Source organism: Pseudoliparis swirei, chromosome 20 (genome assembly GCF_029220125.1).
Source record: "Pseudoliparis swirei isolate HS2019 ecotype Mariana Trench chromosome 20, NWPU_hadal_v1, whole genome shotgun sequence".
Lineage (NCBI taxonomy): Eukaryota > Metazoa > Chordata > Actinopteri > Perciformes > Liparidae > Pseudoliparis > Pseudoliparis swirei.
Genome location: NC_079407.1, coordinates 10849118 through 10876660, shown reverse-complemented (window position 1 = coordinate 10876660; position 27543 = coordinate 10849118). Strand labels below are relative to the sequence as shown.

General features: G+C 44.1%; 2 protein-coding genes across 4 annotated transcripts in view; both read right to left on the bottom strand.

Moving 5' to 3' along the window:
• Positions 1–367: 367 nt before the first annotated feature.
• tbx2b (T-box transcription factor 2b) lies at positions 368–12261 on the bottom strand. 2 transcript variants are annotated; one of them, XM_056441361.1, is made up of 7 exons: positions 8252–12261; positions 7156–7423; positions 5484–5636; positions 4348–4424; positions 3929–4098; positions 2438–3009; positions 368–2021 (listed from the first exon to the last, which is right to left on the bottom strand). In XM_056441361.1, exons 1-7 carry the CDS (start codon positions 8608–8610, stop codon positions 1593–1595), a joined length of 2028 nt encoding a protein of 675 aa, XP_056297336.1. In that variant the 5' UTR covers positions 8611–12261; the 3' UTR covers positions 368–1592. The 2 variants fall into 2 exon arrangements, with proteins under 2 accessions (XP_056297336.1, XP_056297337.1); XM_056441362.1 differs by having other exon boundaries at positions 5484–5630; positions 8252–12260.
• Positions 12262–17463: 5202 nt separating this feature from the next.
• Positions 17464–27543, bottom strand: part of bcas3 (BCAS3 microtubule associated cell migration factor) — a 329169-nt gene continuing 319089 nt past the window's right edge. For both annotated transcript variants that reach the window (XM_056440363.1, XM_056440364.1), the window contains one exon: positions 17464–18980. In XM_056440363.1, the coding sequence (XP_056296338.1) occupies positions 18832–18980 (149 nt within the window). In that variant the 3' untranslated portion in view covers positions 17464–18831. The remainder of the gene's footprint in view (positions 18981–27543) is intronic.

Below are 27543 nucleotides of genomic sequence, written 5' to 3'. Positions count from 1 at the left end.
GGCTACCAAGAAGAAAAGTGGTGAAATGAGATATGATTTAATTTTCACAGTTGTATGTATGTAATTAATGTCATCATCTGATTTTAAATGTATTTAAATGACGTGAATTGAAACCAAAAATATTTTCTAAGTAAATTAATCAAAATACATTTATTTCTTGCGAAATACATGACCGACAGGGGGCGGTCCTGTCCCGCGTGTGCCTCTGTGTGTGATCACACAGTATATATAGACGCTCGATAAATGTATACAACTGTTTTGCTCGAGTTATTTGATAACAATAATAAAATATGATTATATGAATAATAATAATAATAATAATAATAATGATGATGATGATGATAATAATAAGGGCACGCCTCCAAGCTTTCAGCACAACGATTTTTTTATTGAAATTGTGAGACAATCAACAACAAAAAATGGACAACCAGCATAAACAAGATACTTTCTTCCTTAAATATAATTTTGAATAGATATGAATGATGCGCCCGAAGGAGGAATTGCTTTGAATGTCTCCTGGCTGGAGTGAAATAACCTGAGGTGTTTTTGAATGTGGAGCTCTTTCCTCTGCCTTCTGTTGGTGGATGCAGACTAAAACATGGCACACACGTCACCTAAAAATCAGCGATGCTTCATAAACAGTTTTTTTTCAAACCAACAAGCGCTAAATAGCTTTCATATATATAGTTCATGTAAAATGGGGGAGAGGAGGAGGGGGGAAAGTAACAAGTTAAATTCGAAATATATACACGCTAATATACAGCCTTGAATAAATTAATACCAATTGCATATTCTTGGATCTTAGCTTTATTTACAGGATTTGTTTTTATCTTTAATTACATAAATAGTTCAGAAATCATTTTTTTCTGCCATGAAATGAAGAGCGGTTCTTTCCTCCTCTTGCAGCTCGTTCCCTTCCATGCCTTATGAAATAATCTGGCCTGGAAAAAAGAAGAAGTTTTTGGATGCAGCTTGAGACCTGCCTGCCGCGACCGGGCCGCTCAAACGCTTCAAGATCACCGACCGCAACGCGCCGCTCCGCCGCTCCGCCGCGGGCTCTCAGGCCGGTTGGACCGACAGATGAGGCCGATACTCATCCTCTGATACCATGGACACCGTAACGTTTCAGTGCCTACACATGTGTAGGGGAATCGTTAAGTCTCTTGACGTTGATCTGTGTTTCATCATCATTTTTTTTGTATGTCATTGTCTAAAATGTGTTGCATATTTATATATATATTTCATTGTTTTTGTATAATATTATTTTGGGTGAGCCTGCCTTCAAGAGCCACTAACCCAAAACACACACTGGGATTCAGGGGGAAAGTAAGTGTCTGGTGATAGTCAAAACCCTTTCTAACAGGTAAGCTCCAGGGGAGACCCTTAATACTTATGGATTTAAAAAAGATTAAATTGAATTATATGGGCAACATTTTTGTCTATCTGCTGCTTTGTTCCAAAATACCAGATATCAGCCTTCACTGGACCCATATCGGTCAAGCTTCCTCCCAGTCTCCCCAATGTGCTGTACAGGACAAATGCACCTATAGTCCTCTTCAAGCCAAGTCTTCATCCCAAACAGAGAGTGTTCATCACTTGGGAGAGTCTGCACGTGGGGAGGGCTCCCGCTGGCTCTCCAGGCCGCTCACCAGCCTCTGGATGCTTTGCAGCTCATTCACTGAGTCCTTCAAAGAGGTTTTGGGAGATGCCCCCCTCCCACTTGACCCTCCTGTCTTATGGTTGCTGTGGTGCTCTGGAGGCGGGCTGGTCTCCCTGCTGCCCGGTTTGGAGGATTCTGAGCCAGGGTTCAGGCTGCCCTGCAGCCCAGTGGCGAGCAGGCTCTGAGACAGCGACACTGGGAGCTGGTAGGGGTTGAAGCGGAGCCGGGGACGTGATGCGCTCAGGAAGGGGTTCCTGGAGAGCGGGCTGTTGGCTGGGAGGGCCGAGGCCGCAGCAGCAGCCGCCGCCATGTAGGTGTAGGGATATGGGAACAGGCCGCCAAATGGAGGCATGGGGATGCCCTGGAATATGCAAGAGGAAAGACTTTGAGCTACACTTTCACATCACTATTTCCAGTCAAGCTGTTCAATAATCAAAGCACTGATAGATTTTTTTCCAACTCACTAACAGCAATCAAACAGGTCAATTTCAGATTTTCTTCAAACTGATTTTTGATATTATTAAAATAAAAGCAACACATACAGAACAGTGTGCCATAGTTTACTCCACAGAAGCCGAACACGTTTCAGGAAACACTTTGATTACTGTGTTTTAAATAATTAAATCCTCATGTGCCATACTTTCAAAAGGTCCTACTTGTTTGCATGCAGCATGATATCTAGAATCTCGGACCATGCATATTTTCAAGACCAAATAAAAGACATCAACAGGTGTACAGGCAAACTAAATCATTTTCTGAACGGAGGACCTTCCTTACCTGAGAGGCAAGCATGTGCTGAGACAGATGGAAGGGGAAGGGGTTGGGGCTTCCTCCCGTGCTTTCCAAACCACTTGCTCCAGATACAGAGGCCAATAGATGCCCCATGCCCATAGCAGAAAAGGCTCCTGGGGCCATGGCAAACTGCCCGGGGTGAAACAACAGTGGTGATCCGGCACCCAGAGGGTTAAAGAACTGCTGACTGTGCAGGCCAGACAGAGCCAGACTTTGTAAGTGGCCTGGGCTGAAGTGCGAGGGGCTCTCGGTCTGAACCATGAGAGGGGAGAAGGTCTCCTTAGTGGCACTAATGCCTCCTGCGTCCAAGTCCTTTGTCAACACGTCCGCAGTGTCCTTCCTGTGCCTGCTGTCCCCTTTGTCCGCTTTGTCCTTCTCAAGGTTCCTTATGGTGAATAAGGTGTCCTCCTTCTTTTCTGTGCTCGGCCTGTCTCTGATGCGCTCCTCACACCTGGAGCTGTAGGGGGACACAGGTTCAGGTCCCGGGCTTTCGGATCCAGTGCAGCGCTCGTTGTGATTCTCCAGCTCCTGCTCGCTGTCAGAGCACGTTTTATCATCTAAAATACAGGAATCACGTTGGGAAAGAGAGAGTTGTTATAAGTAAAGTATCTGACCATCCCTAGCCGTCACCAACAGACACCTTTAACCCGGCTTGTGTTGTAGGTACATTCATGTTGCAATATAAGCCAGCCGGCTTATATTGCAACATGAATGTCAATTTAGATTTTCAGAGCAATGGGAAAAAACCGTTGTATTAATTGTGTAAAGCTTTTGATTATCAACCAATTTGAATTTAATAGCATAGTACTGACCAATATGTAAGCCAGTATTATCGTATACATTCTTTGGTTAAATGAAGGAGTAAAAAAACAATAGTTTGGGTCAAAAAAAAAGAAGACAATATTTACTTTATAATAAAATAAATGTGAATATATGAGCACATTTCAATCAAAGTATAAGTTTATTTTACAGTTTACATTCACCTAATGTATTTAGCTGCCGCACATTATCTGTCCATGCATCATAAACGTATTGTAAATTACATTAGGCCTGTTTATTGGAATTTCATGAAATAAAGTTGGTGCAATGGGAGATCTTATTGGCCTGTACTGAATTGGTTGACAGGTGTCACAAGGGGGGGGCCTTTAAACATTAAAACATTATACAAATGACTGTGAATTGTTTTAAAGTATCCTATTGTTATGGATGTACGTGAATGCATCTAAATTCGCGAAATCGCACATTCTAATAACACAAACTAATTATTTTTCTGCACCACACTTATTTATTTTCCTCACGTTGCTAATTCATTTCAGGTAGCTTACATATTTTAGCCAAGTTCGCAAAATTTAAATTAGAGGATTACATTTTTTAATTCTTAAAAGTTTTAATTAATTACGCAATTAATCATTATTGAAATACCGGCTCATTAATGGGCCCGAAAAAGCAACAAACAACAACAACAACGTGTCTCACCTCGACTGGCCCTGCTGAACCTCAGCGGGCTCGTATCGGCTCCCAGCGGAGAGTGGACGGCGTCCCTGCGGGTCGGAGGCTCGCTGGACGAGGCGTCCGAGTCCGCGCCTTCCGGGTCCGCCTTACACTGGTCCTCAAACATCCGGAGCGACGGCATGGTGAGCTGCTTCCTGTGGGGACAGTGGGAAGAACCATACTTATTAATGGGGTTCCGGGAATATCCTAACGCGGTGACACCAGACCTTGGGCACACAAACGCACACAAACGCACACAAACACACACACACACACACACACACACACACACACACACACACACACACACACACACACACACACACACACACACACACACACACACACACACACACACACACACACACACACACACACACACGCACGTTGTAAGGCGCCATTACCTTTTTTCTCTCCTCCCGTTCCCCGTGTCTCTGAACCCTTTGGCAAACGGGTTGTTGTCGATCTTCAGCTGTGTTATCTGTCCAAAAAAAGAAGACATAAGTGAGGATGGATGTTGGAGGGATGGAACCCGAGTTACACCTGTCCACAGTGGTAGAGCGTGTTGTCCGCAGCGTGTATTGGTTGTTTGGATAAACACGCATAGAAACCAGCGTGTTGGACGGTAGCCACCGTAGGCTTCGGATTTGCATTATTAATAAAAGCGTAATGACGGAGTGTTATTCTCATCGGCCCCCGGAGAGAAATTCTGCCACCAAATATTCCTCTATGGGGCCACACACGCCTCTGTTCCCCCAGAAGGAAACAAAATAATAATAAATGTGCAGAACAATACTTGAACAGATGACTATCATATCAATAATTAATAATGCGGTTTGGATCACTGCTTCTCTGCGAGATGTCCTGATGTGGAAAAGACCAGCGTGGCTCCATATAGGGGCATGGAGCAGCCTTTACCCCTCAAGGCCCTGTGGCCCTTGACACGAAGCTCGCATTTGAGCAGAGAGAGTGTGTCTTGTCTACTATGACTGCGGGTGACCAGCCTTTTAAATGCCCTCTAATCGATGATGACTCTTTGCTATAACTTTTACAAGACCGCCCCCCTCCCCGGACCCCTGGACACAAACTCCAATTAGCTTCATGTAGGAGGATAACGAGTCAACCAAATGGGCTAATAATAGGCTGAACATATATTAAAACCTCAATTCAAAAAAATACTGAAAGCCGTAATAAGAGGGATTGTTTTGGGAGGACAGAAATGTAAATAAAGATAGAGTACATGTTGTGCATGTTAGAAGTGAAGACAATACACTCTCCATATATTTCTCTTGTATAGCCCATTAATAGCAGATATAATACTATGTCAGAAATATCTGCTCCAACCACGAGTCTAGCCAAAAAATAAACAAATAAATAAATCAAGTGGGCCATGGGAATCCTCTGCAGGGAAATTAGGCGACCTACAAAACCAGATTAAGTCTTCGGGGGTTGGCGGTGGGGGGAGGGGACGCATAGGACATTTATTATGCAAAGCACAGCAGCCATAGAGGCAGTCGTCTGAGTGTGAACAGTGACTCACCTTGTCGTTCTGGTAGGCCGTCACGGCCACGAACTCCGTCTCCGGGAACACGTAGGTCCTGAAGGTGCTGTAGGGGAGCTTCAGGATGTCGTTGGCCCGCACTATGTGGAACCGCGGCTGGTACTTGTGCATGGAGTTCAGGATGGTCTGGACCAACACACACGAAAAGACACAGCGTTGACGTGAATATGCGGCAGTCGTTTTTTCTCCTTCTCTCAAACTCCACACAGAATATGTTGACGCGGATCCTCCAGCGCATTGTTATTGATGCCGTTATAATTACTGAGTGAGCAGACATGTCTGTAATTAGTGCGGGGCCGAGGGAAAATCCTGAGCAGGCCACACATGGTGTCACGAGGGATCAGAATCACAGCAACAACCAAAATAAACAAAAAAAAGTGATTTTATCCAGTTTATCGGAACAAAAGCGACACCTTGCTCCTCTCACTGGGCCGCAGCCTGGAGCCGGCAGCTCGAGGCCGGCAGCTGGGGCTGGGACAGAGACTGAGCATGCGTCGTTTTAAAACTAACACGTCTAAACCACACCGATAAAAGGACAGACACAAAGAGCAATCACATGCTATTAAGTGTAAATTCAAGATAGGCCTATAAATAAAATGTCAGATATAGACTAGGAACCCACACACACCTTAAAGATCACAATAGAAGAACATTAGACGTGGACAGAAATCCTGCCTTCAAGCGAGTGCAAATGATTTAGACTGACATGTAAATGCTGAATTTGTTTCCAGTCGGAAGCTGCACTCTCATGCCAGTCACAAGGAGTTTCAGAGATATTTGTAATTTGCTCCTGTTGCTCCTTTTTTGTAAAGGTTGGTGCACATTTCAAAACCGGTGAAATGATGTGTAAATATGGGGGTCATATTTAGGATAAAACACACAACAAGAATAGGGCACTATAAACGATCCTATCCTATAATATCCTATATCCTATACTTTACTACACCATACTAGGCTATTGCCTACCATAATATTCTAAACTACACTGGTATCATTCTCATTTCACATCATTTCTCTTTAACCCCCAGCTTGGAAAACACAGACATACTGGTGTTATTTGTGTATTTATTACAAATACAAGCCATAGCTATAAAGGGCCAGGGGGACCACGCAGCCGTGGTTTGGGCCCTGAGCAGCTGCAGAGAGACGGCTTCGTTTGCTACATGCAGGCTGAGACTATCCTGAATGTGGAGAGCTGCAAGAAACATAAGCTCGGCGCTTGTGAGCGGGAAGTCAAGTGGCGACACAGTGTCAACAGCTTTGGACGTAAAGGCGTTCAACAGCATACATGTCGGCTGTCTCATCTTTAACACGTGTCTATCCTCTCAGATGATTTGGTTTGAGACGTTCTGGTTCTACACTGAGAGGGGAAAGCTCTGCGCATTTAGGCCATCTTACTTCACGATGTTCCCGCAGTTTTCATCTGGATTCAGTACATGCTGTGCGGTTTATATTTATTTTCCATTTCCCCCTGGCTTTGTCTTGTTATTATTGCGCTGCTGCAACGACCCACTTAACCCCATATGCTTCATAAAAATGTAATCTGATTTTTTTCTTAAAACAACAACTAAAAACACCTCATGTAGCATATGTAAAACATAAAGATAAAAATGTCTCGGTTCAGGCGAGATTAAAAACTCCCACTACTTACAAATCCGTGTTTGTCTGAAATGTTGTTGGTCAGCTTGAGTTTGTGGAAAGCAACAGGCTTCGCCATCCACTGCTCGCCGGTGGCCGGGCTGTCCGGGTGGATATACATCCGCTTGGGCATCTCCGGGTCGGCCTTTCCCGCCACCATCCAGCGGGAGTTGTGGAACTTGTAGCGGCAGTCGTCCGCCGCCACGATGTCCATCAGCAAGATATATTTGGCCTTTTTATCAAGTCCGTTTATTCGCACTTTGAACGGAGGGAACATCCTCCTGGAGAGGGGAGACACACAGGGTGAGCACGCCGGGATTCCACCACAACACACGGACACGTCTGACACGACGCGCTGAAGGCGGCGCGGACGCACAACAACACGCCGCTTCGACCAGAAGAAATATTGTAATTATTACTCTCCAGCAAAACCATCACGTCTCTCTCTCTCTCCCTCTATCTCTCTTTCTCTGTGTGTGTGTGTGTGTGTGTGTGTGTGTGGGCGCGCGCGTGTTATGGGGGTCTCTGTCTGTCTGTCCCCCTGTGTGTGTGTGTGTGTGTGTGTGTATATGTATGTGTGTGTTGTCCAAACCCCACACTACACACGAACAGTACATTTATGACCACACCACTTCACGTCCCTGCTTTCTGAAGTGTGACAGCCTGTTTATAAAACCCAGGATGCGGGACGAAAAGCCCATGTCACATTTGCCCCGAAAATGCCCCAAATATGTACTGTGATCAATCTTCAAATATATTGGAAATATGTTCTAAATTAATTAACGTTTTTATTAATTTAACTTATTTAACAAAAAAAAGCCAGTTTAAATCCTAAATAAAAACACAGTTATGGGGCTGAACCTTAATTTAAAACATTCTATTTGCGAGGTAAACATGGCATGTTCGTGCATTATTCTCTTTATAGCTTTTTATCATATTTGTATTAATTGTTTAAAAGGTTAATAATTGTGGGGGGAAATAAAAACCGAATAGCAAAGGCACGTGCCATTTAACAAGTTGATAAAATGTCATTCATAGGCTAAAAAGAAACGGCCGTTTAAAAAAAAAAAGATTATATAGTTTCGGTATATCCATTGGTGAATTCTTACCTTCCGGACTTGGTAATAACCATCTCCGTCCCGAGTTTATGAAATTGGTCCCAAAGATCCTTGGCTTCCAATATAACTTTGGGGTCGTCGTCCACTTCCTCCTCGGGCTCAAGGCTCTTCATGCTGCGGAGATGAGCCGCCTGATGGTGGCTCAGGACCGGGTGGAGTCCAGCCTCCGCCGCCCCGGCCAGGCCGTGGTCCGTAAGAGGCTTGGTGAGCGCTCCGGGAGGCAGGCTGAGCGCCGGGAAGAAGGAAGGCTGCGCGGCCGCTAGAAAGGCGGACATTGGGAAGTCGGTCGCCCGGTGTGCGTGAAAAGGGTGATAAGCCATTGCAGTCCCTGTGAAAACTGGATCTCTCATCGGTGCATCCACAAAAAACGAACTGAAATAATGGATATTTTAGTGGTAATTCCCCCCAAACCCAGAGCCCGAGTATAGGTCCGAGCTTCGCGAGCAGTTAATTTCTGTAAAGCGGTGCAGAACAGGACGGCGCGTTGTCGAGCGCACGGCGCGTTATCAGGGTGGAGAAAATAGCCCCCGAGTTGCTGTTGATGTGCTGTTCCGTCGGCTCGTCCGCCGAGTCCCTCAATAGGAGCGCTGCGGTGAAGGCAGAGCCCGGCTGCGCTGTGTGCCTCTCAGAGAAATAAGCTGTTTCCCTGCTTCAGTCATCCCACACTGACTGGAGAGATGTGGCCCCGTTCACTGCAGATCTGTGACTATCTCACATGTCCTTCCTGCCTCCATCCCCAACACTAATGAACCAAGCCCCTTTGATTGCTGATTTTACGCTTTCTGGACCAATTGTGGGCCCCTATAGGCGTGGTTCTGACAGCTCCGGTCAGATTCTAGGAGAGGAGGGGGATGGGAGGGGGGCAAGAAGGTGTCGGAAGCATTAGCAGTAAGAAAACATGTCAACAGAATAAAATATTAACCAATGACAGGAAAGATCGGGAAATCCCACCCCCATTTCCAAGCCAAGCGCCGGGTCAGCCCTCAGTTCTTGGCCGGTGGAGGCATCGTCTTTCTCGGCTTGCGTTTTTACAACGTCGCCTCCGGAGAAACCAGCCCATCCACAGTCACAGTTGTAATACTCACCTCAAAACAAAGGACCCGCTCCAGTTCTCCAGGTTTACCACTGTCAGTTAGAACAACTCCCTGCAGTGTAGCTCACTCCACGACGCGCGGCTCATGCTCTGCATTCCGGAGAGATTTATTTCAAAGAGCTCGACGGCTCTCTATAATAACCGCCTTGTAGTTATTCCATGTTATCGGCTGTTTTGACGCTTATGCTGGATTTGCCTCACACTAGCCGGGCTATCCGCGTTAGCTGCGCGCGTCCTGGCTGCAGGCTTCCCCGGGCGAGAGCCATTTATCTGCGCGTCTTTCCTGATCGGGCTGACGGGAAGGCAGCGGCGGTCGCAGGCGGCGGCGTAATAAAAGAGACGTGGCTGGAAAACACAAACCCAGATGCTGCGCGGAGGAAAAGAGGAAACCAGGTGAAAGATGATGGTGGTGGTGAATATTGAGAGACAAATTCAGAGAGAAGGAAAAGCGGTGAGTGCTCACTTCGATACAAACTTCCTTGTTTAACTTAAACGCAAATAAAGTGGCATTATTTGGAGTTAGATTTTTAATTTTTTTATTATTAATGAGGATACATGTTATTATTGCCAGTGCGGTTGTATTGTCCCTAATGTGACACTGTTGCTGGACGGCGTGGAGATGTGTGTGTTGTTGTGAGATGATTTAGTGCTCAGTCTCTGAGGCCGTGGCAGCGTGTAATCTCCGACAGGTTGTATTTTGTCAAACCAAGGACAGTGCGGGGCTCCGGGAGCCACGGGCCCTCTACCCCCCTCCCCCTTCCCCCGCCTCCCTGCACTCCGCTGAGCTCCTTTAGAGAGAAAAAAGAAGTAAAAAGCCCCGGCGCCGCAGCTCTTGATTAACTTGGACTCAGTTTGTTAAAGAGCCGCTCGGCGCCAGTCGGCCGATGCGCCACAATAAGAACAATCTCTTGTCTCTTTATATTTACCCTGAAGTCGTGCACGCGCGAGCCCCTCCGGGCCCCTCAGCAGCCTCATCTGCCGCTCCGCTCCACTTTTCTGCCTCGGTCATGGCCCGGTGTCAGATGTGAATTGATTTATTTCTTTATTTCTTCATAATCTTTGTGGATGAACAGCTGCTCTCTCCGGGCAGAGCGCCGTGTTGCGGGGCCACTTGGACACAAACTGATACAAGTGAGAATCCCTCTGAACGAGACCTTCACAGAAAACTGCGGATGTCCTACCCTTTGGCACGGAGCGGCTTCCGTCGACAGGCGCACTTGTACGGGAGACATGTTGTGAATATTATAATTGTTATTAATACATATAACTCATGCACATCTTTGACACGGGACTGTAAAAGAACCACGTGAAGCCAACAACACTAAACACAATGCGACACGAAAATAAATGCAACTCTAGCAAGTCTGCGCCTGAGTGTCAGATGCATCACGTTATAAGATTTAGCAGCATGCAGTGTTTTCACATCTCCGCTATGTTACACACTTGTTGCTCGCTTTGCATCACATTGATACGGCCACGCGTATAGAGAGTCAGCAGGCCTGACAGCTCCAGCAAAACAGAATGCTGGAAAAGAAACAGTAGGAGACACAAGACCCGGAGCACCAACTGTGCTCACTGGCAATGTGCACCAAAAAAAAGAAACAAACAAAAAGGTGTTTTTTAACACTTAAATAAACGCCTTTGAGCATCACGTGAGAATAATGTGAAATCATCAAGCAATGTTTGGCACATAACGCACAGTTCTCCCCAGAGTTACATGGCGATGTGTGTATCTGCTATAATTTGTCCGGACAGCTGACTTATTTGGAATGCTCCACCTTCCGATCTATGAAATGACAGAAGAGGCGTAGGAGTGCTGTGGGAGCGGCGGCAGTTCGTCAGGCTGTGAAGCCGCGTGCACGGAGCTTCACTTGGAAAAGAGAAAGAAGAAAAAAGTGGAAAAAGATTAGCAACATATGGAGGTGGATAACGGTTATTCTGCTGGACACTCGACTGGATAATTGTATCAACAAATGCTTTCTCAAATTAGTCACCATTTATTTGTTTTGCGCCGTCAACGGGAGACAGAAATCTCCATTACGCGCGATTTAAAAGTCATTAAGTGAAGGGAGGACTGCTCCGAGCCGCGGATCTACATAGAAGGGCACTGCGCCGCTAGATTAGCACATGCTCTATGTTGGGGATTAATGGAAGCAGACAGTGATGTGTTCCTCAGACTTGTTCGTGGGGAATGTGTGCGTGTGTGTGGATGTGTGTGTGCGTGCGTTTGTATGTGTGTGTGTGCGTGCGTGTGTGGAGGGGATGTGGAAGCAATCATCGCTAATGGTACAAGATGCGCAAAGTGAAGTGTGGAGACACACATCACAACTGGAACGTATTTCACATTTTGGTCCCCATTTTTTCCCCCACGTGTAAGATAATTTACAATGTTGACGAAGTATTCTCTCATCACGAGAAATGTGTTCAAACTAGCGAGTCTGGAAGCCTCAGTTTGATATATTTGATGCCGCCTGTCAGCCCCTGTTATCTGGGGCTGAAAGCCATTTCAAGTGGATTAAATGCTTGCATGACGCTTTCCATACAGTAGGAAGTTGACTCCAGCTCCTCTGTGTCCTTGATCTGTCCGCTCAGTACAACACAGAGCAGCAGCTGGGACCATGTGCGTGAAGAAACTTTCTTCCGTCCCGGTGATTTGGCCAAAGACGCTCTAATTACAACATAACGGAGCAGTTTTGCGCCATATTCGTCTAGAATCAAGTATTGTTATTTCCTCCCTCCCTTCGACATTGTTCCTTTCTTCCCTTTATCTCTCCATCTTCTCCTCCCATCTTCCTGCATCATCTCTCCGGCTATATTTAGCGGCTAGACTGAGGCCTTGGCGCCAGACCGTTTAAGACCTGTCAAAGTCCCTCATATTTCCCCTTGTCACATGGAAACCCGGCGACCAGCGGCCCTCCTCCTCCTCCTCCTCCTCCTCCTCCTTCTTCTTCTTCTTCTTCTTCTTCTTCTTCTTCTTCTTCTTCTTCTTCTTCTTCTTCTTCTTCTTCTTCTTCTTCTTCTTCTCATCGTACAGCTTTACCAGCAGCCCCCCTCCTCCTCTCCCTCCTGCAGCTCCTCTCTGCTAAATGATACATAGTTCTCACTTGTCGAAAAAGCAGAATCTTTACACGCACGCACACACACCCACACACACCCACACACACTCACACACACACTCACACAATCATATTATTTGGAACAGTACAATGAAAATTTAGCATAATACCTGATCCGCTATTCCATAAAACTAACATGTTTTTACTGGACATGACTTCATGACAAACTCAATCATGAACTACAAACATGTCCACGATACCTTCCATCCCATAAGCCCATTGGACCCTCTCTGACAGTCCAGGTCTGCAGCTGCAGCATGCAGCCACTGTGTTGTGTGCCGGCTGTGTGTGACTGACAGGTAGGCCACCAGGTGGGGGCGCTGTTGTGACCCAGGGGAGCCAGAGAGGAGTGACTGAGGTGTCACATGCGCAGGCGTCTCAGCAGCCAGCACCGTGACACATCAGGTTGATCTGCTTTTGTCCCACACATAAAGCTTCCATTTTATTACTCTTCATCCCTTTCCGATGCAAGAGTTTTAATACACTGTCTAATTATTGGTATTTTAATTGTGGTGAAGTTGTTCCATGTTATTTTAGTCAGGAGACTCGGGGACTATGGGAGGTAAATCGGAATGGAAGCAAGTGCACTATGGCCACAGGTGTGCAAGACGCACTGCAGAAATGTGCACGCGCGCATTTGATAATATGCCAAATGTGGAAACTGGATGTGACGCGTGGCTACAAATATACTTTACCGACTGTCATTACTCCCTCCACATTTCCCAGCAACCCCCCTGTTGTCGGTTGCTGGTTGCAGGTGACCGTCCCGTTGTGCCGCCAGGTCCTCTGTCTCCAGGAGGACCTTTGAAATCACCGATAGAGACATTAGAATATTTTGGTTTTCTCTCCGTGCATGACATTACTATTAAAACGAATCGATCCCAATGAATAGTCTCACAACAAATATCTGTTTCGGAAACATGCAGTCACTATTGTAAGAACCCTATAATGTGTTTGGTCAACGGAAGGTAAAACAACTTTCAGCAAAAACAAAAAAGGCCTCTGCAGAATCGACGTTCGTATTTTTTACATGTGTAGATGATGGAAACATATTATTTCATTTATCTATTCCACCACCTCTCTGTAAATACATTTATTTAAGGATCTTTGGTGATTCGCAAAAAAAGGCTTTAATACAAAAAGAAGAAGAAAACTAATTGAATTATTTTACCATGGACTTTCTGTGCATTTTAACCTGACGCTGAACGTGCGGGTGAGTTTGCGCCATCAAATGGAATGTGTAAACCTTGTTGTTAGTGCTTTGTTCAGGAGAAGCGCTTAACTCGTTCTTAATAATATTAAATGCATCGACTTTTTAATATCATATTTTTTTACTATTTCATTTTCGTTGAGACACTTAAAAGAAAAGAAACCAGAAACATAATCTTGTGTGTGTTGACAGCGTGGAGAAATTGAATTACGGCTGCGGCGCCGCGGGAACATTGAATAACATTAGGAGCTCAGAGAGGAGCTATACATGCAGGCCGCAGGGAGAGGCTCCTCAGCCCGCTGCCTTCACACGCACGCACACACACACACGCACACACACACGCGCACGCACGCACACACACACACACACACACACACACACACACACACACACACACACACACACACACACACACACACACACACACACACCGGCATCAGAAACCCTGCTGCGTGACAGAAAACACGACAACAGACACAACATAAACAACATAAACACACCTTCTCACCGAAACCACGACACGTCGCCATTTCCATATTCATACATCATGTTTTAGTATTTGATTATTGTCTCCCTTTTTTCACGACATTTCTAATTCTAAACGCTGTGAAGTTAAATTACTTTAAAAAAGTGAACGTTACGTTTGATTTAATTAAGTTGCGATTAAAGACGACCGAAATATTGTAGATTAATATTTAACTATCTAATTATTTGCGGCTTTAGGAATTAAAACAACATGAATAAAACATCTCCAAATGTGTCATCATGTCATATGACGCCATCGCGGTCAGTAAGTGAGTCCGACTTGAAAATGCTCAGCTGACATATATCTTCTCACACTATGAATTAATGTGGGCTAATTGAAATGAAAGTGAGCCTGAGATGTCGGGACCTGAGTTCAGGTAAGTGGACCCCTGCTCGCTCTGCTCCTGCGCACAGGTACGCGTTTTGCCTTATAACACGACAGGAAGCTACAGAACATGCGCAGAGAATGCAAACTGATTCATCTGTTTCTTTAAGGATACATGTGTGGCGGATGAACCTGAAGCTGATCCAGAAAATATCCTGCTCATGTTCCCGATTCAAATCGTATGCCCTTCCAACCTGACAGCAGCCGGCTGAGCTCGCATCAGCGAGCACATCGGCGGCATTGTCTGGGCCGGTTTGCGGTGCAGGTCCCGACACACACACACACACACACACACACACACACACACACACACACACACACACACACACACACACACACACACACACACACACACACACACACACACACACACACACACACACACACACACACACACACACACACACACACACACACACACACACACACCGGTGGAGAGTGTCAGTAGACGCGGTCCCTGGGGTTCACACACCTCATGGAGGTGAGGAAAAGAACATCAGATAACCCGGATGTGAGTAAAGTCTGTAAATGAACCAGGTTTGGGGTTATAATTTAATGATACTTTGATCTCTGATGGCGGCTTCAGGATCTAAAAGTGCCTTGGTCCTTCTTTACCTTTAACCACATTATGATCCAATCATCAACTCATCAAAAAGTATGTTACTCTCGAAATTAGATAGTCATTATTTTAAATAATTAGGCTACGTTCTCTTAGGTTTGTCGGAAAGTGTCATATTATTATTATTATTATTTTTTGTTGTTGTATGTGAATACGATTGATATTATTTTGGTATCAAATGTGTGAGAGGTCCAAAGCCAGCTGTGTGTTTCAGTGCAGACTGAAGGTGAGTCCCACACAGTGGACGGTGCATTTGCTGCTTGTCTGGCTTGTTCTATATTTTGGCAACCAAAATGACTGACTTTGAAAATGACAGATTATTTATTAATTTTACAAAAATATCAAAACTAATATTTTTTCATCAGCATCTTTACATTTAAATAGATAATAATTGACAATAGATTTCAATCTACATTTCATCAGCCAACTATATATCAAATTGGGATTTTCCTTCTCCGATGCGAGGGTCCAAGGACAGAATGCCAAGCCCTGAGAGCAATTTGTGATATTGTGATATATAAACCAAATCTAAATTAAATTAAATTAAAATAAAATACTGCTGGAGTTTACAGCACTATTTTCTTACTTACATTTGTAAGCTATATAGCCTTTAATACCTGCTGCACTGAAATATATACATTACAAGCTCAAGTTTATAGTAAAATGACACCCTATTCTGGATTGAAAAATATATAATCATATTTTGAATATTTTCGAATTGCTTCATTTCTGATTACCGGCCACACGCATAATTGTTATGGTTAATGTTACAAAGGAATCTAAAGTAGAAACATATTTGAAACAAATTTAATTTAATTTTGTATTTATTATGGTCATACCCATGTTATAACTACATGTAATTTGCTGTAGGAAATAAATTAATGTTTCTAACTAATGATTACAATGGGTATGATCATTTAGAAATGGTCAACATGGAGTTCATGCTGAAGCCTGCTGTCAGTCAGCAGTGTGGATGCTAAACCGGTAGCATCACAGTGTTGCTTTGTTCCAGTCAGATGTTTCCAGTTCAAATGTTCATGCTAACCAAGCTAATGACCCCCTGCGAAATCCAGGAGAATTAGTGCGACTGTCACCGTTTTTTATTGCGCTCAATTATCCCTGGGATGATTGATACACCTTCAGTGTTCACTTTCCTGTTCAAAGTTCACGAGTCAGGACTCAACTTCATGTTCCAGCGCACATCTCACACATCTCACTATGACAAGTTCCCGCCATTTATGATTCAGGGAGCTGCTTCTCTTGAATCAGGGAGGAGGGATTTACTGGTTCTCAAAGACACTCTAATGTAACCATCTCTCTGAGTTACTGCTAGAATACACTTGATACATGTGAAGTTCAGCATTTTACAAAGTCTTATTGAGATCAATAGACAGCTTAGTGTGCCCAGGTTCTCTCTACCATCGCCATGACTGTGACCAAATGTACATTCATTTTAAACTGACATTATGCGTATCACTTTTCAAGATTTCACTGTGCATTATCCTTGTCAATGACCATATTGTTATTCATCATATTTTCTTTAAAGTTTCAAAAGTTGCCCCGATGATTCAACATTGTAAAATGTTTATTAAAACATGTTTGCATCAATAAAAAGTATCCCGTAAAATGTTGTGTCTTTTCTCTTGCGCTTTTCCTCTGGATGAAGAAACCTCCTGTCAGATTGAGCCTCTTTCTACTGTATTCATAAATGAATATTTTGCAAACACAATTCATAATAGAGGAATGTAAAGCACTCTGAGGCAAATTTGTAATTTGTGAGAAGGGCTATACAAAATAAACTGAATTGAAAGTAAAGTGAATAATGGTTCAGTATTTACGTAATCTGTAGTCTTACATATACTGTAAAACATTTCTTTACGGTTGTGATATATTCCACAGCTGGGCAAGGACCTCTATTTCATTATATGGCTAGTAGTTTATTAACACATTGATGAGATGAAATAAAGCGTACAAGAAATAATGCAATGCTAATTTAATTTGCTTGTTGTTTCTAAATCTCTGAGTTTTGGGATTTTAAATTGTGTGCTGATTAGCAGAGGACCAAATATGGCCTCTAGTTTCTCTCTCTGAACAAAGAGCCAGAGTTGCCCATAAAAAGTCCTTTAACAGCCCTTTACTGCCTGTTAAAAAATATGGTACTAATTACCAGTGGTACTAGTGCTGATGGTCACCGCCGTGATTGAAATCCGAACGGCACAATTAGGAGCAATCAGAGTGAGAAAAGAGACGGACAGTTTAATTTCCTTGTGTTTTATTATGTTTTTATTTTCTTGCATGACTGCTGGGAAAAGTAAAATTTCACAAATTAAATCATACTTTCAACAAAAAGCATTTGCCCTGAATTAAGGCACAGAGATGCATGCCCTCATTCCGTGAAAGAGCAACAGGCAGGCAACAACACACAGATATGTGGGACTTGCATGACTATTATCATTTAAAAATGTCTCTCATGTGTCTGTAGGTATTGCATTTCAGTCTCCACACAGTCTGCTTAGGACTAACTAACTAGCACAAGTGTGTGGAATTAAGGAATTTCTGATTCTCAAAGTCAATCTTCTTTGCTTTAGGCAAAGCGAGCATATTTAAGTACAATGCATTTATTTAGAGGTCTATAACTAGAGGCGAGAAAAAGATGTTGGTCAAATCTAGCTAAAGAACACAGTACAGCATGACGGCCTCCACTCCTCGGCTCAGTGAAAATGTGCTTTCTGGAAAGGCCGAGTTGGGAAATATATCCAAATGATGTCAGAAATGTCTCAATTGCACGGTAAGTGACTTCAGCAACGTCGTAATAGTGTCATCTCATTACTGCATCTTTTGTCAAATGTAATTATATGATAATCAAATGCATGAGAGGGACACATTTAATCAGAAACATTTGGGGAGAGGCCATGAGAGCAGCAGCACACGCGGAGCGGAAAGGAGCTGCGACACGCCACTGACTGGAGCCAACATGTTCCCTTTGTCTCGTGGCTCATTCAGACAATAGGCACGCCGTAAAACTTCAAACACACACAAAGAATGATGGCGGCCCGGGCTGAGGCATCAGCTGCAGAGCCGAGAGGACGGCTGGTCTCCAACAACGTCGGATCTGACGCAGCCGCAAGGTTACAAGCAGAGCAGGAGAGATACTGGCCTGTTACTACAAATCTGATCATTAAAATGAAGTAAGTTCCTCCCTGACCGCTGTATCAAAATACTCTGTGATGAAACTACATTTTTATTGGAAAACTGCTTGGCAACACTTACAATAGCTGTTTAAGCTGAAAGGAAATTAGTTTTCAAGAGTCTAAAATGAATTTTCAGTGTTTTTTCCTAGATATGAATGCAATTTTAACACTTTAACAGTTTCATTCAATCTTCATTTTGAAATGATTGGAAGTCTATACAAACTACAGAAGCATTGGCAGCTTCCTAAAAGAAATACAATACTAATACTGTAAGCAGCTGGGATGCCACTGATATGAGAAAGTCCCGACACAGAACACACTCCAGAGAAACACAAACCCGAGACATGATTTGGTTGGCTGATGCTGTGTGGACAGATATGGGGGGGGGGGGGGGGGCGGTGGCGGGGGGCGGTGGCGGTCCTTCCTGGACGTCTAGGGGAAGTTGGTGGGGAAGAGGCTGAGCGGCTGGCCCTCGTTGGTGGGTAGGGGGGAGCGGTAGCCCTCGAAGTTGCGTGGGATGCTGCCGCTGGTGGAGCCCGAGCTGTTACTGAGGGTCTCGATGCTTCCCTCCCTCTGCAGCTCTGGAGAGACAGAGAGAGAGAGAGAGAGAGAGAGAGGGAGAGAGAGAGCATGTTGAGTTGGAGTCAGGTGATCTGTTTTCATCCACAAGAGCTAAGCTAATCAGACAACACAACTGAGCAGGTCAAATGTCCACATGCAGTTTGTCTTCTGACACGTACTCTGTCTCCTCATCCTGACCGAAAACTAAATGCCCTCATCATGAGGGCTGGCTATCAAACCTCAATACATTGTTCAGTATGAAATGAAATGCATCTGTAGCATCAAGTATTTAAAAAGTTTGAAGCACCAAAAATGGTCCGACTGCTCTCTCAGGTCTTCTTTGCATATTCTTAGATTAAATCTTGCATGATTTTATTTGTCCATGTTTCTTTAATGGCTGCTTGTGTAAAGATGTCGTGAAACACTATTTGAGGAGCTTGTTTTGGTAAATTCTGGAAAAAGGGATTAAGGAAAAGTAAGTATAAAAAAACGCAAAACAGACTGTTTAGGGATGAGTAAAGGATGGCGTATTCCATCATTGATAACATGAAGGACAACTATTAAAGAAGCAAACAATGTTTGAAGCATTACTGTTGCAAAAACTGAAGGTTTTAGAGATCTTTCTGAAACTTGACCCGACCCACGCCAGAAAACATGCAGTCATGTCCACCAGGGTGATCCTATAACCTACAGCATGCATGGAAACATGAAAGCTTTTTCAAAACATGACAGGAAATATCTGATTATTTTAAATTATACAAAGTGTCAAAGTGTGGATAGCCGCCAAAGGTCGCAGGACAAGAACCCTCGTACCAGATTGAACAGAAAGCAGAGATCTCTTCTTATTGCTTTAGCATGAATTACTCATCCGATATGAACTTGCGTCTGTGTTATTAGCAGAGACATCCCACATCTGTGGGATAAGCCACAGCATCAGTGGACAACAGTTATTCTGGGACACAAACAGTTCTGAAAAGTGAAGCCAATAAGGCAGTGCCATATTCAATAGAAAAGAACTCTCCTTCTCTCTTGATTTATTCCCTCAGTAAACATTGTACACATGAGTTTATGGTCTCAATCTCTAGTTTCAAGTCTTCTTCAATACAACATGATGTTCATTTAGAAAAATAGAGTTTTCAGTGTTTTGTCTTTCAACGTTTCTCATGAAAGTTTATGGTAACATTTTGTCTATAGAAATGTGTTTTGGTTGAGCTTCACGCTCTTCTGCTCCTTCCGGCTTAAAACTAACGAGATTTGACACGGGACGCAGACAGAGGTTTCCTGCGTGAAAGTCCTGTGTTGAACCTCGGTCATGTGGTTTTAGGCACTGGTCATTTGATGAGTTTGATCAGCTGCCAGAACATAATGCATCGTGGAAGCAGGCATTGTACATGATGAAAATAAACTGTAGAAACATGCTGCTCGTGTCACAAAGTAAATGCAGGAAATGCACAGGTAAATTATGTGGCGTTGTTAAAATGCATGGCTGGTTTTGGTCTGAACATGTCAATAGACCTAAAGAATCTCTAAAATGTGCAGACATGATAGCTTGCACTTATATTAATTACAAACGTACAGCATAAAAATAAAACCTGACATCAGTTTCCACAGCTTTAACTGGGCCAGAATATCAGGCGAGGAATACCGTCTTCTGTTTGAGCTGATGGACTGCACACTGCTGCCCTTCAAAAAACAACTGCAGAGCAAATCAGTGACCTTGGGATGAACAGGACGTCTAATTAGCTGAAGAGTCTTTTCAAACTCGTACTGCACTGACATAAAACCGCAGCGTGTGTTTAATACGTCCTGCAGATGTTCAGAGGCCAATATGGATACTGTCTTTGTCACGTAGGGCATGCAGGAAGTGGGAGCTTCTTACTTTAGCCAAGGGAAACCTAATACAAACCACACTGTTATTATCCCGGCTAACACGCAATGTGCCACACTGCGTGTTGCCCCAGTCCGCCGCCTGCCCCCCTCCTGTTTAACTCCCCAGCACGACACAGGGCAGACATGCTGCAGTAATCCCAGGCCGGTTCACACTGCTCTGCGTTCAGATATTGTTTAAAGCCATTTAGAGGTGCTTTATTGGATGAGGTTGCTAACAGTTGCAAATACTGTTTTAACCAGCAAATTCCAACATTTTTAACGAGTCCGGATTATAAACCTGTAAAGACCCCAGTGCGCAGTGATGGGTCTGTTCCTGTAACTCTAGACAGTGCAGCTGCTTTATTGTTGTTCATCCAGGATGCTCATGGATCGTTATGTCCCCGGTGAAACCCAGGAGGATGATACGGTTACGACATACGAGCAACTGCTTTGGCACAGTAGAACAAAGTGTCACAGCTCACATAGATCATCTCGACATGTATGAAAACATCACTGAGCTGAACAACACTCCAGAAATGTGCAGACTTCTGTTCAAGTGGAATCTCCAGTGGTGATTTTGCTTCTTTTAAACACAACTACTTTACTCGCGCACATACAGTACCGCAGAGCCGGGTTTTATCTGTAAGAATATGGGTCATCAGCAATGAGATCATTTTTCCAGCCATAGCTCCCGGCAAGCAGAGACAAGTGCTGGAGCCCCTGAGCCTCACCTCTCCTCCTCCGCCCTGCACCTCCTGCTCTCCAACTCCTCACCTCAATAACGATGTGACACCCAGGGGTCTCCAGCAAAATGTTGCTTCTTTCTCTACATTCAAACCTTAATTGAGCTGTATTCTTCCTGTCGCTCACTCTTTCAAGCTCCCTTGCTTCCTCCTCCGGTGACAGTGTCTGCCCTTTTGCCAGCTCGATCGGCTCTGTTGCCGTGTTATTGTAGGCGCTATAAGCTGCTGAACACCCCAGTAAAGCCCTAAAGGCCTTTTCTAGTGCTGCCTAATCCACCTCATTGTGTGACGCCCACCAGCTATTCAACAAGTCTTAACCTCTCACGCCCCCGACACAATCCCCCAGCACTCTCATGTTGGGGATCTTTCCCTCTGGGGCTGATGTCACTAGGGAAAGTAATAAGCTGATGTAGAAGGTGGTTTTGTCCCAGGTGATGTGTAGATAATGCTGTTCTGGACAGAGGCCAATGAAGAAATGGAAACTACTGTCGTGTTTGACTGATATAGGCTTAAAAAGGATGGCTGACGATGGATATTTTGTGCGAATATATGGTGGCTTATCTTGAGAAATGATATGTAAAAAATGATATGTATTTGAAATATTAAAGCTGATAACAGCAACTTAAATGTGACTGTTTTGATGTGATGATTTATTTTTCTCAAGTGAAAATAGCATTTTGACCATCTTAGGTCATTCAAATAAAATGTGTCGGACCAAGAAAGCTTATCGTCGCGTGTACAGCATAATCTTGGAAGTCATTCTGTTGTTGCCATTGCCTCTGGGACAGGAGCTGTGGTCTGTGACAATACCCGTGGCCGGACTTCAAAAGAAAGTGTCCAGAGTTGGAAAAGCTATCAGTAAAACAGCAGTGGATGCCACAGGTGGAGATCAGGAGGGTTTTCAGGCTGCCGTTGGATGGATTCTTGGCCCTGTGATGAACAACGGGGACAACGTGGCTGTTTTTGGACACGCGTCCTTCCTCAATCCGATCGAGACACATAACAACCAAGAGGCAAGTTAATACCTCATCAGCCAATCGGATTTACAGAGGAAATGATCAGAAACAATGCAGGCTGCACCCTCGGGTGTGAACAGGCCGTAATCCTCTTATACTCTCACACAAACACACACACTCCAGCATACACACTTTCATTTTCATACCAATGCAGGCTAAATCTAACCTCAGATGCAAAACACAACAAATAGTCCAGTAGTAACTGCAAACAAGTAAGAACACAGTGTCACATAATCATTTTATAGCACAACATGCTCCCTTTTTTAAATTCCAATTTGGGTCTTATATTTAGAGTTTCTTTCATTATTGCAATCCGCTTGGTTACTTTCAGCTGGAGCTACAGAGATAGAAAATATGCAAGAAGAAAAATAGCGATTTTTGGTATACACCTGATTCAACGAGGTTTGGGGTTGGGTGTTAACATGAGCAACTCCAGAAATGAATTTAATAAAAAACAATGTTATTGTCTGTGATTGAGACAGAAGACAAAACGAGAGAAAATGAGACCCAAGTTGTATGAAACTGGAACTCTTGTCCAAACCTCAACCTTGTCAACCTTGTCAATTACGTTTTGAGGGAACATCCTTTCTTTTGGATGACATTTATTTTTCCGGTGAGTCCGGTGTTAGTGTCCCATGTGAAACCATATTTATTTCAGACCGTTTCAAACGTAACCCGGTAGTTTTGTTGGCCAAACCGTAACATAACTGAGAATGCAGTTTCGATAAAATAAAACAATATACAAATATGTAGAAATGCTGATATGGAACGTATTTTTGTTTCAGAAAAGTAGAGTTCCAATGAATCCGTGATTTGGAGAAACTTAAATGCCAAAGTTTTATTCTGGCAATTGGTTTGTGACCCAAGAGGAAGGCCGTGAGGCACGGTTGAAAGCCGTGGAAAACACTCGTAAGTGGACTTTGGGTTAAGATTGGGTTATTTATTTATTTATTTTCTTAATTCAATGCCTAAACCTTCAACCTGACCTGGTTTTGTCTTTTATTTCTCGATGTGCCCGCACATGCACACACACACACCTACACACACACACACACACACACACACACACACACTGGAGACATCATGTGGCCCTGACTGGCAGTGTGTTGGTGTGTGTCATGTGCACGTTGTCGTGAGACTCACCACTGAGAGGAAGAGATCAAAGAGAAATCCAAGGGGCTCTTAATCAGAGGGTCTGTGCAAGCAATGCTGGGTAGAGTCTCATCCATCCGCTGTCTAACCATCCTCCTTTTCTTTCCTTCTCTCTCTCTCTCTCCTCTGAGATGGGGGTAGTAACCCATAGCGATAGTATACTTATCCCATCTGATTGTTTTTGTGTTTTAACTTTAATCTCACCGTTGGCCCCAGCTGGCTCTGATTAGTGCTCTCACGTCACATTCCAACCCCCAACAGTCTCTCTCTCACACACACACACACACACACACACACACACACACACACACACACACACACACACACACACACACACACACACACACACACACACACACACACACACACACACACACACACACACACACACACACGCACTTCCACAGAAGTGCAAATGCATGCTGGCCTCTGTCAGAAATGGTTCACATATATATTGGTGTTGGATGGGATTTGGCTGGTGGCACTATCTTATTTAATGAACCCACCAACCATTCACGAGCATCCTGATCTCAGGGTTTTTACAGTGAACAAAGACATTAAATAAAGAAATTAAAATGAAACAGTAATAAGACATTCATTCGTTGTTGTCCCCCCAGGTACATGAGGATCCCCCGAGGGTTCAGTGTGTGACAACGAGACAGGAGGGGCTGGGCAGAAGCAGCAAGCCGACGCCAAAAAGACCTTTTCATGTTTTCATATTTTACAGACGACTTTTAAAGCTTATGTGAAATAGTCTGTCTACAATAAAGTCCTGGATGCCAATTGTGAACATGCAATTCTCCAATTTGCAGGTGAACATAACTACTACTGATGACACATTGGTCAACATTTACAGCATTCAATAACATTACATCTTGTTTTTTTTATGCAGCAAATGCAAAGTGGGTTATACATGTCGGGTGCCAATTTAACCACTTCCTTTTCTTTTAGTCAGAGAGGAGAATTCCTAGCTGATGATCACGTAATTCTAACTGTGCTGACATTTTGTATTCGTGATGGTGGCGGGGCTACGGGACGGGTTTGTTTCTGCTCGTGACCAGTGATGATGGTTCTGCTCATGGCAGTGACACGTCTGGACCCTCGCTTACATGCACACACTGCGCATGCTGCATTAACATGGCTTCCCTCATTCAGGTGAGAACATCTAGAGCAGCCTCTCTGCCTCAGGAGATAAGGACATTATGACGGATGAGTTTCTATCTCAAGAGGAACTCGTGATTAACCCAATGGGGTTAACAGCATGATCTGGTTCTGGTCTTTGAAGGGCTCTGTGGAAAATAAACTCAAAGAAACACTTCTTAAACGCCTCCAGGTTGTCAGTGTCACATTACAAATATAGTGTCTTTTTTCTTAATTATGTCAATCAATCAATAACACTGGCATGTTATTACTTAAGATACTGAGTTCAACTACACCAACAATACCTATATGTACAAAAATACCATTAATAATAAGGACTTACAGATGTTTTACACATGAAAGCATGTCGGCATCGCTATGTGAGCCCTTGCCCTGCACAATCCTTAGAAAGCTGGCCAGTTGGACGACTGAATCCACATTAGTGGGAAAGCTCATTAACATCCACTGGAGATCATCCTGATGGACTGTGAAAAGCCCGGCTTAACACACCCTCCTGTGTAAAGGACAGCTCACATTAATGCGGCTGCAGACACTCACACACCAGACGCTATACCAGGATAAAGGGCATGTGCAGCGTTCACATGGAGTCACGTGTGGATGTTGACACATCTTTCATTCTGTGCACTGCTGCGACACTCGGGACCAGCCTGGATCAAGCTCAATGGATTGTTGTACGTGTTCATATTTTGCTCAGTCGACAGGAAACATTTTTGACGAAAAGGTTAGTGCTGCGGCCTTGAATTCATCAACACAGAGGAGGCCTTCGTCTCCATCTCTACCGAGGGATCACAGAGGCAAGGAGATGCTTTAGGCGCCTGCAGAAACACACCAACAGTGTGCAGCTCACATACTGCGAGTCCACAGCCGGCCGGCCTCACGCTTGAAGTCCACGGGGTAAACCTCAGCAGGCAGCTAGTCCCATGAATCATGACACTCAACAGGTTACGTGATTAAGAAACAAATGAAAAAGAAAGTAAGTGATTCATGGGGCTAATTCAGGCCCCTGAGCGGGGACTTTCTCTTCGCCTTCTCACCGTATAAGCTACACCAGCTCCGAATACACAGCTGACCCATCGGCTGCTCATTAGAGTGTGTTATAAAGGGGTGCCAACAACAGGCCGGGACACTCCTGACACTCTATGTGGGCCGCTTTGAATTAGGCCTCTAATGAAAACCTAGTGCTGACCCAGGATTTGACTGGCTCCTTACTCAGAGCAGACTGACAGCCGCCTCACCACTGGGCCCTGAATGGAGCTGCTTTTATCGGCTGCTCACGGGCCGCGAGAGAGCATCAACCGGCCCAGACTGGTCTTTCAGATGAGCAACATGAACAGCAAATATGGAAAAGAAGGTCCTATTGAGTATGCACAGCTGTAATTATATCGAATATTATAGTATGTACAGCAAGCACAATACTAACTATGTGTAAGTTAACTGAACATTAGATCATTTGAGAACTTTCTAAAGGGTTGGTAATCTTCAGTCAAGATATTGTGGTATTTGTTGTATTCTCTTTACATCTAGACAGTAATCAATCAATCAAATTGCTCTGACAAGAAAAGAGAAAGTTTGTTATCTGTGGCTGTATATAAGCCCCGCCAATCATTTCATTTGGCTCTAATTAAAACGGGCTATCTGCCTGTGTACGTGCGTACCTGTCGAGCTGCACGCACTCTCCCTGTGCACTCATTGCTAGCTTGAAAGCTATGAGTAATAACAATAACCATGTCTGTTGTTTGCGTTCATCGTGACACTTTTGGGGGAATGGCTTTCTGAGGGAGGCCTGGAGGCACGAGTGTAATAGTTGATACATATGCTCCCAGCCAGTCCCATCACTTACCTCACAACTGTGAACAAGCCGAGATGAGCACAAGGCACCGCACATATGCAGGTCTTTTTGAACAGTTAAGAAATATTAATCATATCCGGTGAAGCAGTTTTTATTATTACATAAATCGAGCACTATTTATGTCACGATTCTAAATTAAATGTCGACATTTCTTAAATTTGACAGCATGCATTTTAAGAATAATACATGAACTGCTGAACCTTTGATCTACAGTAAATCCATAAGCCACAGGTACAGACGCAGCTTTAACCCCCATGTCCGTGTATCTGAATAAATACATGGAGAAATATGATGAATACCAATGCTTCCATCCAGGTCACAGGGCCCACTTATGTGAATCGAATACCAGATCTGAACCCAACTTGCTATGGGAGGTTCTGGAGTGGTTCTTTTCTACAGGCATCAAAACGAGTGCTTGAGGCTCACATGCTGCACACTTTAAAGAGACAGTCAACAGTAAGCACATTCAAATAGTTCTACGTGTGTAAGCACTTCATGAGCAAAATGCCTATGGTGGAGAACACACACACACACACACACACACACACACACACACGGTTTGATGTCCTTTGACAAGCATCTTGGGACTCCCCTGTCAATGGTTTTGGACAGGAAGGCTGTTCTCAGCTGAAAGAGGTTGCTGGTGTTGGTGTCCGCTGAGGAAGCTGATGGACATGACTGCCAGGAGGCTGCCGCGCATCATCACATCACATACCTGAACAGCCCCCAAACCACGGCAAGGTAAGGCACGAAAATGCTGCTGCTGAACAGTGTGTGCGTGTTATGTTATCAA

What these genes read in the sequence shown, in the direction of transcription:
- tbx2b (XM_056441361.1), bottom strand. Translation starts at nt 8,610, where the DNA reads ATGAGAGATCCAGTTTTCACAGGGACTGCAATGGCTTATCACCCTTTT. An exon ending in GTTATTACCAAGTCCGGAAG is followed by an intron (nt 7,424 to 8,251) that starts GTAAGAATTCAC and finishes TCCCCTCTCCAG; the next exon opens with GAGGATGTTCCCTCCGTTCA. An exon ending in GTTCAGCAGGGCCAGTCGAG is followed by an intron (nt 3,010 to 3,928) that starts GTGAGACACGTT and finishes CCTGTATTTTAG; the next exon opens with ATGATAAAACGTGCTCTGAC.